Genomic DNA, 11,739 nt, shown 5'->3' with positions numbered 1-11,739 from the left:
TCTCTCTCCCTCTGCCCACCCCCCACCCCCCATTCTCTCTCCCGCTGCCACCCTCCTTTGCCAGCACACAATCATTAACCATACTGTAGTTAGCCAACATACTGTAAGTTGGAAAAAAGTTAAGTCCTGCAATACGCTGACACAAGTGTCTCCCACCTCCAGGTGGAGGTAGAGATACAAGAAGTCCCCAAATGTGATGCATACACAATCCCTGCAAGCTCTAACCCCAACATCCACTCCATCATATCATATGTATTAGTCTTGATTTAAAGTGCTGTTATCATTAAAAGGCATCTCCGTCTGCTGGGATTCCCTCTTGTTAGCACTTTAGCTTTACCCTATTACCTTATGATACACATGGTTATCCATAGCTCTGCAAGATGACTTACTTCACCTATTCAGGTGCCCATAATAAGGTTCTGGTCATGTTAGATTTCGGTGCTCCTTGCTATATACTGCTAATATCTACTTAACCTATTAACAGGCATATTCCTGGATTGCTACTCACCAGCGCAGTCGCTATTATAAATTCATAAACAATACCCCATTTATTTTGTTTAGTGCCAATAAAAGTGATTTTATAGTTCTAGTAATCCCTTCCACTGTTTTTGGGGTTATCTCTTACAACAGAGTATTGATTTTAGACTGAGCTCCTACTACCAGGATTTGTATATTTATATACACATAATTACTATGTTATAGGTGTTGGAGAGCATCAAATTTGGGGACTTCTTCAATCTCTCCCTCCACCTGGAGTTGGGAGACACTGTGTTCCTTTGCGTATACCCCTTCACTTAGTGCACCCACCCTATGTCTTCCATTAAGTGTGCGGGTATCTCTCTTGCTGTTGTCAATCACTTCACACCACTGTGTGAGAGAAACATGACCAAATGAAATAGAACTGATCTGTAGACAACTAGACATTAAGCACTTGAGACCTACGTACCGACAGTACGGAAACAGAACGCACAGATGTAGCAGATGTTATTGCACCGGGGCACCCAGTGTTATGCGTTAACGTTACCACAATATTTATGGCAAGATACACTGCGGCTCCAGTGAAGGCAGTTTCTTGTGTTAAGTAGCATTCACATGGGATAATAATACAGTCTGCTACATGTGTATATTATTCATTGGCCCAACAGCTGGTAAGATCAAGATGGACTGTAGGTGTTTTCTGGCAAAACATCTAATAATAATTAAATCAAGACACATAGTTCCTCCTTTATCAGCTGTAAAAGGAGAGGCCACACTGTCAGTCGTACCCCCCTTATCCCGGCCGCTGGGTGATAGGCTGGCTCCTGTCTTTACTCTCTCTGTCTCTCCGCAGGGTGATCGGGGGAACCCAGGACCCCGGGGTCTGCAGGGCGGTCTGGGGGTGTCCGGGAGGAATGTGAGTTCTTGGAAATATCCCAAAAGATTATTTAGAGTAATTCGGGAATATCCTGCTGAGAGCTTTATGTGCGGAGTGTATATACAGGGGGTTAGCATCAGGAGGAGTGTGTATAGTGCAGTATACAGGAGTTATCAGGGGGAGTGTATAGAGTAAAGCATACAGAGGTTATTAGGGGGGTGTACTGGGTACAGTATACAGGGCTTATCAGGAGAAATGTATAGCGTACAGTATATATGGTTATCAGGGGTATGTGTATAGTACAGTATTCAGGGGTTATCAGGAGGAGTGGAATAGAGCACGTTATACAGGGGTTATATCCGGAGTCTATGGAGTATAGTATACAGGGTTTATTACGGGGAGTGTATAGAATAAAGTATACAGATGTTATCAGGGGGTGTATTGGGTACTGTATACATCGGGTTATCAGGAGGAGTGAATAGAGCACGTTATACAGGGGTTATATCGGAGTATACAGGGTTATTACGGGGAGTGTATAGAATAAGTATACAGATGTTATCAGGGGGTGTATATACATCGGGTTATCAGGGGGAGTGTATAGAGTACAGTACACCGTTGTTATCAGAGGGAGTGTATAGAGTACAGTATACAGGTGTAATCAGGGTGTGTCTATGGAGTACAGTATACAGGGGTTATAAGGGGGGTGTATAGGCTATAGTATACAGGAGTTATCAGGAAGAGTGTATAGATTACAGTATACAGGTCTTATCAGTTGAAATGTTTAGCGAACAGTATATATAGGTTATCATGAGTGTGTATAGAATACAGTATATAGGGGATATGGGGGGTGCATATAGTACAGTAAACAAGGTTTATCAGGGGGACAGAATCAGCGTAATACTAGGCGGGGTGTAAGAATGGGAGGTGGGGGGGTGCAAAAACGGAGGGGTGCAAAAACAGAAGGAGAGGGAGGGCGGTGCAAAAATGGAGGGTGAGAGAGGGTGCAAAAATAGAAGGGGGTGCAAAAACTGAGCAGGAGGGGGGGTACAAAAAGGGAGGGGGAGAGAGTTGCAAAAACGGAGGGGAGGGTGTAAAAACGGAATAAGAGGGGGGTGAGAGAAAGAGGGGTAGGGGGAGAGAGAGAGGTGGGGGAGAGGGATGGGAGGGGAGAGATGGAGATGGATGGGGGAGTTGGAGAGAGAGACAGGGGTAGGAGAGAGTGAGAGGGAGTGGGGGAGAGGGTGCAGAGAGAGAGGCGGTGTGGGAGGGAAGAGAGAGGCTGGTGCAGGAGAGAGGGGTGGGGGAGAGAGAGGGGTAGGGAAGAGAGGGTGGGGAGAGAGAGGGATGGGAGAGAGGGGAGGGGGTGGGAGAGAGAGGGGAGGTGTGGGAGAGATAAGAGCGGGCAGAGAGAGAAGGGTGCAGGACAAAGAAAGAGGGCTGCTGGAGAGAGAGGGTGTGTGTGGGGGAGAGAGGGGGGTGTGGGAGGGAGAGGGGGGGAGGTGTGGGAGGGAGAGGGGGGTGCGGGAGGTATAGAGGGGAGGTGTGGGAAGGAGAGGGGGTGTGGGAGGGAGAGAGGGGAGGTGTGGGAGGGAGAGGGGTGCGGGAGGGAGAGAGGGGAGGTGTGGGAGGGAGAGGGGGTGCGGGAGGGAGAGAGGTGAGGTGTGGGAGGGAGAGGGGGTGCGGGAGGGAGAGAGGGGAGGTGTGGGAGGGAGAGGGGGTGCGGGAGGGAGAGAGGGGAGGTGTGGGAGGGAGAGGGGGTGCGGGAGGGAGAGAGGTGAGGTGTGGGAGGGAGAGGGGGTGCGGGAGGGAGAGAGGGGAGGTGTGGGAGGGAGAGGGGGTGCGGGAGGGAGAGAGGGGAGGTGTGGGAGGGAGAGGGGGTGCAGGAGGGAGAGAGGGGAGGTGTGGGTGGAGAAAGAGAGGATTGTTTCGACATACAAAAGATTCACTAAAAAGAAATTGGGAGGGGGGAGGGGGCACCCGGCTGAAGGTTTGCCTAGGGTGCTAAATACCCTTGCACCGGCCCTGCAGGGGGAGTGTGTAGAGTACAGTATACAGGTGTTATCAGGAGGACAGTATAGAGTACAGTATAACAGGATTATCACGGGGAGTGTATGGACTACAGTATACAGGAGTTATCAGGGGGAGTATATAGCATACAGTATTCAGGGGTTATTATGGGGAGTGTTTAGACTACAGTATGCAGGGGTTATCAGGGGGACAGTATAGCACAGTAGACAGGGGTAAATAGGAGTGTATAGAGTACAGTATACAGGTGTTATCATGAGGACTGTATAGAGTACAGTACAGTATTCAGGAGTTATCAGGGGGAGTGTATAGAGTACAGTATACAGGAGTTATGGAGAGTGTATAGAGCACAACATACCAGAGTTATCAGGAGGAGTGTATAGCATATAGTATACAGGAATTATTAGGAGAAATGTATATAGTACTGTATACAGGGATTATGAAGAGGAATGTATAGAGTACAGCATACATGGGTAATCAGGAGGAGCCTATAGAGTACAATACAGTATACAGGGGTTATCTGGGGGAGTATATAGAGTACAGTATGCAGGGGTTATCAAGGGGAGGGTATAGTGGACAGTATACTGGGATATCAGGAGGAGTTTATAGAGTACAGTATAAGGGGGTTATGGGGGGGGTGTATAGAGTCCAGTATAAAGGAGTTATCAGGAGGGCTGTATAGAATACAGTACAGTATACAGGAGTTATTAGGAGGGCTGTATAGAATAGAGTCTAGGATTATTTGGTTCCGGCCGATTTGCCACAAACAAATCGCCGCCGGAGTTTAGCCGCCACTGACCTCGCCGCAGGTACATCTCTCCGCCGCCCGCTTCGTTGCCAAGGTAAGTCCCTAACCTTACCCCTTACCCTAAAATCCCCTAATCTTAACGCATAATACCCCTTACACTAAAAAACCCTAATCTTAACCCCTAATACCCCATACCCTAAAATCCCCTAATCTTATCGCATAATACCCCTTACACTAAAAAACCCTAATCTTAACCCCTAATACCCATACCCTAAAAAACCCTAATCTTAACCCCTAATACCCCATACCCTAAAAAAACCCTAATCTTAACCCCTAATACACCATACCCTAAAAACCTTAACCCCTTACCCTAAAACCCCTTTCCGTCCCATCCTGTATTGTATCTTTCCTTGTGTTGGCGTTTTCTCCTGTTCCCTTGTGTAATGGTGACGCGCGTTGAGTCCCATTGGGAGAGAAGCGCTATATAAATAAAATTATTATTATTACCCTAATCTTCTATGCTAAAACCGTAACCCTTTACTCTAATCCCCTACCCTAAAAACCTAACTCCTTACACTAAAACCCCCATCCTTAACCCCCTACCCTAACTGCTGAAACCCTTAAATTGACATATTGGCGAAATGGCCGGCGGCAGAGTGTCCAGTGGTGGAGAAGGCGTGGCGAAGGGTCCATCGGCCACTAAATATCTGATTCCGAATGTATAGAGTACAGTATACAGGGGTTATGAGGAGGAGTGTATAGACTACAGTATACATGGGTTATCAGGGGAAGTGTATAGAGTACAGTATACAGGGATTATAAGTGTAGTGTATAGAGTACAGTATACAGGGATTATGTGGAGGGATGTATAGAGTACACTACTGTATACAGTGTTATCAGGAGGAGTGTATAGAGTACAGTATACAGAGGTTATCAGGAGGAGTATATAAAGTGCAGTATACACAGGTTACCAGAAGTGTATAAAGTGCAGTATACAGGGTTTTCAGGGGAAGTGTATACAATACAGGAGAGTTTGGACCGATAGTGAAGTCTGGTTCCTCTTCCCGTAATCTGATTCCCCTCCTGTGCCCCGTTTCATCTCCCGTAGTCTGTTCCCACTCCCCCCACCCACCCTCTGCCTATTTCCTTCACAGTGAAGAGCAGATCATTGGTGCAGAGTAATCTGAGTGTATTCTCTCCCACTCCCTGCACAGGAATCTAAAGAGGGAGAACTGTGTGAGTGACCGGAGAGGTCAGAGAACAGACACAATGTTACAATGAGCCCACAATGTCACTGGCAGCGATGCCACCCCCTGACATAATGCTTAGAGCTGCCAGCCCTGCCCTGTAAACTCTGACACACTGTGTGTTTTCTGCTCCCCCTCTGCAGGGTTCACGTGGAGACCCCGGGGATATGGGTGAGAGGGGCAGCTCTGGAGTACCGGGACCTAAGGTAAATATGTTACTGTGTATATACATTGAAAGGCAGAGTGTCAAAACACAATGATCGAGAGCAGCAAGCTGCTTCTACCAGGCCACATTATAAAATAGCACTACTTAGTAAATATGGCCCAATGCATGAAAAGGGTGAAACTTGTCTTATTTAAAGTCCATTCAGATTTGAGTCTCTCAGACAGTCTATGCCGACATGTATGGGATGCCACAGGAGAATATGGGAGGGTGAGGGATGATATGGGAATGGAGGAGTGATATTACTGGATGTTATGTGAAGGGGATTTTGTAGAAAAGTATGGAATGCTGTGGGATCTGTGGATCTGAGGGATCTGTAAGAGGATGTGGGATGCGTGGGATGATGTGGATTGGGATCTGTGGGAGGCTGTGGATCTGAGGGATGATATGGGATGATTGTGGGATCTGTGGATGCTGTGGAATGCTGTGAATACTGTGGGATGCTGTGAGATCTGAGGGATCTGTGAATTCTGTGGGATCTGTGGGTGCTGTGGGATCTGAGGGATGATGTGGGATCTGTGGGATGATGTGGGATGATGTGAGATCTGTGGGATGCTGTGGGATCTGTGGGATGATGTGGGATGCTGTGGGATCTGTGGGATGATGTGAGATGCTGTGGGATCTGTGGGATTATGTGGATGCTGTGGGATCTGAGGGATGCTGTGAGATCTGAGGGATGTTGTGGGATGCTGTATTATGCTGTGGGATGCTGTGGGATCTGAGGGATGCTGTGGGATCTGAGGGATGCTGTGGGATCTGAGGGATGCTGTGGGATGCTGTATTATGCTGTATTATGCTGTGGGATCTGAGGGATGCTGTGGGATGCTGTGGGATGCTGTATTATGCTGTGTTATGCTGTGGGATGCTGTGGGATGCTGTGGGATGCTGTGGGATGCTGTGGGGATGCTGTGGGATGCTGTGGGATGGTTTGTGATATGTTGGTTTTCTGCTGCAGGGAGACAGGGGGAGACCTGGAATCAGTTATCCTGGACCTCGTGGCACCTCGGTGAGTATATTTACTCGATCCCACATTATGTAGGGGCATTCTGTTGGGTCACATGTTTGGGCGGGTGTTCTAAGGAGTCACATGTTGGGGGAGTATAGTCTGTGATATGTCAGGATACATGTATACAAATCTAACCTCCATCCAGGAGCAGGTGTGGGGTCGTTATAGTCACCCCTGAGCAGGAGTAGGGTTTATTTGGGCAGGGTTCATGTAGTCAACACTGAGCAGGGGCAGGTGTGGGGTAGTTGTAGTTACCCCTGTTGTGCTAGTTGCGCTAGGCTGTGCATACTGCACCGACACACTTTATTCGAGCAAATACCCGGTATGTACCTGGCAGATACCTGGAATGCGCCGCTCCTCACCTCTGACAAGCCCCGTTGCATTTGCCTTCCCAGCCTGGGTTCATGCCTGGCTGATGGTGCGACTGATCTGTTAAATGATAATGATTAGGATTTAATAGGCTGCAATGCTTCGCGTGTCTACCAGATGGCATAAATTCATGAATTGTAATGCAGTATATATATATATACTGTGCAGTATTGCAGCCGCGGGAATAAAATGCTTCAATCCCTGCCTGGAAATACCTCAATGCACTCGGGCAGAAAACAGTCACAACCTCAATACACCCGGGTATACCCGAATTCGTGGGACTAGCCAAGCTCGAATAAAGTGTGTCGCCAGTGTAATTACTTCTCTGGTTGGGGCCTACACTAACAGGATTCCTCATTGCTTTTGGTAACTGACTTTTCTCCCTCTGTTGTTCCAGGGGGATAAGGGAGAGAAGGGCCCCCCAGGGCCACAGGTGAGTGACTCCCACAGACACTGAGCATGTTTACAAATGTACACAAGGACCTGTCAGCCGATCAGAGGAGAGAAAAACATTCACATGAAAATGAATGTCTCAAACTGTCTGAGAGAGGAGCAGAAGAGGAAACATAGAATTGGATGGCAGATAACCACCTGGCCCCACCTCGCCCCACCTCGCCCCACCTCGCCCCACCTCACCCGACCTCGCCCACCTCACCCGCTTCTTTTCCTGTAAAACCTCAGCCCCTATTTGATCCGTGAAAAGACAAGAGAGAACCTGAGACACAAAACAAGAATCCATAATACGTCAAATGTATATTATTATATAATGTATATATTATATTGTATAACACTGAGAGGCCTCATCGTATCCCACAGAGAGTTTGCTATACAGAAACACATAATACACAGAGAGTATGATGTCGCTCTGTGTATAACACACAGGTAGTGATGTAACCTCCCTACTTGCGCGCTTATCTCTTGCTTTTCCCTTAGGGAGGACGGGGGGGGACTTTGGCTCCAAAGCTACACCTGGATCAAAGGCGAGTGAAAGGAGACCCTGTGAGTATCACACCCTGTGTAACACGTGTGTGACGTGTGCAGGGAGCACCTTGTGTGTGACATGCGCTGGGAGTACTGTATCCCGTGTGATGTGGGTGGTGGCTGACACTGTATGTCAGGCATAGGATGACACTTTCCTTTCCTGCAGGGTGACCCTGGTCCAGGAGGAGAGTCGGGTCCCCGAGGGTCACAGGGAGATCCTGGCATTTCGGTACAGTGAAAAGAACCTGCAAACCCCTCCCAAAACTCTATTACAATGCACGCACCCTATCTCCCTCCCTCTCTCTCCCTCTCTATCTCCCTCCTCTCTCTCCCTCTCTATCTCCCTCCCTCTCTCTCTCTCCCTCTCTCTCTCTCCCTCCCTATCTCCCTCTCTATCTCCCTCCCTCTCTCCCTCTCTCTCTCCCTCTCTCTCTCCCTCTCTCTCTCCCTCCCTCTCTCCCTCCCTATCTCCCTCCCTCTCTCTCCCTCTCTATCTCCCTCCCTCTCACTCTCTCCCTCTCTATCTCTCTCTCCCTCTCTCTCTCCCTCTCTCCCTCTCTGTATCTCTCTTTCTATTTTTCTCTCTCTCTCCCTCTCTCACCGTCTCTGTTCTTCTGTGCTTGTGACATTTGTCTCATTCTGTTTTTAGGGTGACATCGGTCCCCAGGGTGACCCTGGCCTGACGGTGAGTGTTCTAACTCAGGGGTGCCCACCCCTGTCTGCTCTCCCCCCCCCCCCCCTCCCCTACCTTTTCTCCGGCACCATATGACGTCCCGACGTCATGTGACATTGCGTTACCATGGCAACCCCCCAGTGAGCGCACCCCTGTTCTAACTTCTAACCCCACTGATGTGACAGGACATGACACTGACATGTGATAGGACACATGTGACATGCTGTGTATGTTTCTTTTCCAGGACTGTGACGTGATGACATATATCAGAGAAACCTGTGGCTGCTGCGGTGAGTGACAGACTCATCGACGCACACACACACATATCTATCTATACACATACACTATATATATATATATATATATATATATATATATATATATATATATATATATATATACACACACACACAGTGGTTGACAAATCACCAAAAAATCTACTCGCCACCTAGTACCAAACGTGTGCTGCTTGGGCCAATATTTACTCGCCCGGGGGTTAAATCCACTCGCCCGGGGCGAGCAAATGTATAGGTTTGTCGAACACTGTTTTATATATATATATATATATATATATATATAAAAATTAATTTATTATAATTTTTATATATATACACACATACATACAGGTCAGGGAATCTATGCTGTGAATTATGGTCATGCGTTGGAGGGGCTCACAGGCTTACAATGCTTTGGCCAAAGTGTTAAACTAAATGACCCTTTTATTCAAGAGATATATAGGTGTTTCACTGTGTATTTTTGCCATTGGATGTAGCACTGGGCTCTGTTTGTGTTTGTTTGTAGCACATACATATAGGTCAGGGAACCTATGCTATGTAGATGTGAGGGGAACGGAAGACATCGTCTTTAGACTGTAGATAGTGCACAAGGAAGCTGCACACTCGTCTTACATTACTAGTGAACAATCATTTATTATGGTGAGATCAACATATTTATCAATAGGGCTTTTGTGGGAGAGAGTGAAATGGGAGAGAGTGAAAGAGGAGAAGAGAGAGTGTGGTGAAAGAGGGAGAGATACTGTAAGGTGTATGTGCTTCTCACAGACTTAGGCCCAGATTCACTAACACACAGTCTCTCGTTTCCATGCTTTCAATATCCCCCTCTCTCTCACACACTCACTCTCTCTCGCTCTCTTTTTTATGCTCTCTCGCACTCTAACGAACTGTGAAAAGCTCTGTGTGGCTCTCTCATTCACACAACGTCTCCCACTCTCTCTTTTCCACACTCTCACTCACGCACTCTCACTCTCTCGCCCTCCTCACTCTCTCTCCCTCCCTCCCTCCTCACTCTCCCTCCCTCACTCTCTCTCCCTCCTCACATTCTCGCTTTCCCTCCTCACTCTCTCGCTTTCCCTCCTCACTCTCTCTGCCTCCCTCCCTCTCTCGCTTTCCCTCCTCACTCTATCACTTTCCCTCCTCACTCTCTCTCCCTCCCTCTCTCACTTTCCCTCCTCACTCTCTCGCTTTCCCTCCTCACTCTCTCGCTTTCTCACACTATCTCTCTCCCTCACGCAGACTGTGAGAAGCGCTGTGGGGCTCTGGACATCGTCTTCATCATTGACAGTTCCGAGAGCATTGGATACACAAATTTCTCCCTGGAGAAAAACTTTGTCATCAACGTGGTGAGCAGACTGGGAGCCATCGCTAAAGACCCCAAATCGAATACAGGTACAACATACACAACTCAACACAATAACAGAATAATACAATGCACATATTATATAATAATAATATAAACACACACAGAAAAGACTGGGCACCATCGCTAAACAACCAAAATAGGACACAGTTACAAAATAAAAACCAACACAAAAATAAACACAACATACACACACAGAACAGACTGGGAGCCATCGCTCATTGTTGGAGTTATGACATAAAAAAGTGCCCATGAGGGCATGTTAGATACACTAACACTCTGTCCCCCCAGGCGCTCGGGTTGGCGTGGTACAGTACAGCCACGAGGGCACGTTTGAGGCCATCCAGCTGGACGACCCTCGCATCGACTCCCTGTCCAGCTTCAAGGAGGCCGTGAGACGCCTGGAGTGGATCGCAGGAGGCACGTGGACACCGTCCGCTCTGCAGTTTGCCTACAACACGCTGATCAAGGAGACACGGCGTGACAAGGCCAAGGTGTTCGCAGTGGTCATCACTGATGGACGGCATGACCCCCCGCGACCCCGATGACCGTCTGCAGGCACTGTGCGGGGGAGACGTCACTGTCAATGCCATTGGCATTGGAGACATGTTCAACAAACAGGAAGAGGATGAGACGCTGACGTCCATCGCCTGCAACAACCAGCAACGGGTCCAGAAAATGAAACTCTTCTCTGAACTTGTGGCCGATGAATTCATAGACAACATGGAGGAGCTGCTGTGTCCAGGTACCAGTCACGTGCCACTGGAGGGAGAAGGGGGGAGGGGGATATACGGCTGTGCCCAGTTACCAGCAACAAGTCGGAGGAGGTGATCTCCTGCTGTGCCCAGGTACCAACCACAGGCCACTGGAGTCGGAATCTCCTGCTTTGCCCTGGTACCATCTACGGCTTGTGACATGGGGGTGGTAACAACTGCTGGGAGATATATGGCAATGTATATACCTGTGATGTATGTCAGGACTATCAGTATATATATATATATATTTATGGCAAAACTGGGCAGGCACTCCAAGATCCAAAGGTGAAATTTATTCCTCAAAGTTTTGGCTCCCCAAGGTGCTCTTGGTAAAGGCTCCATTGGGAGCCAAAACATTGGGGAATAAATGTTACCTTTGGATCTTGGAGTGCCTGTCCTGTTTTTCCAAATCAGATGGCTGCTTTGCTGACACCCTATATACCATCTCTATCTACACATATGTGAGTGCCTTGTTTCTGAACTGCTATCTAACTATCTATCCTATCTATCTATCTACATTATCTATCTATTACTATGTATACATCTATCTATCTATCTATCTATCTATCTATCTATCTATCTATCTATCTATCTACATTATCTATCTATTACTATGTATACATCTATCTATCTATCTATCTATCTATCTATCTATCTATCTATCTATCTATCTATTACTATGTATACATCTATCTATCTATC

The 11,739-nt window shown here is 47.7% G+C and overlaps 1 protein-coding gene across 1 annotated transcript in view; it reads left to right on the top strand.

The window, feature by feature from the left end:
- Positions 1-11,739, top strand: part of COL6A2 (collagen type VI alpha 2 chain) — a 37,308-nt gene that overhangs the window by 19,117 nt on the left and 6,452 nt on the right. The window contains 12 exon segments of the mRNA XM_075607397.1: positions 1,331-1,393; positions 5,518-5,580; positions 6,553-6,603; positions 7,370-7,409; positions 7,906-7,958; positions 7,960-7,971; positions 8,120-8,182; positions 8,603-8,638; positions 8,871-8,916; positions 10,159-10,311; positions 10,574-10,812; positions 10,814-11,027. Coding sequence (XP_075463512.1) covers positions 1,331-1,393; positions 5,518-5,580; positions 6,553-6,603; positions 7,370-7,409; positions 7,906-7,958; positions 7,960-7,971; positions 8,120-8,182; positions 8,603-8,638; positions 8,871-8,916; positions 10,159-10,311; positions 10,574-10,812; positions 10,814-11,027 — 1,033 coding nt within the window.

This window comes from Ascaphus truei, chromosome 7 (genome assembly GCF_040206685.1).
Source record: "Ascaphus truei isolate aAscTru1 chromosome 7, aAscTru1.hap1, whole genome shotgun sequence".
Classification (NCBI taxonomy): domain Eukaryota; kingdom Metazoa; phylum Chordata; class Amphibia; order Anura; family Ascaphidae; genus Ascaphus; species Ascaphus truei.
The sequence above is the reverse complement of the archived record's forward strand: the minus strand, read 5'-3'. Positions and strand labels throughout refer to the sequence as shown.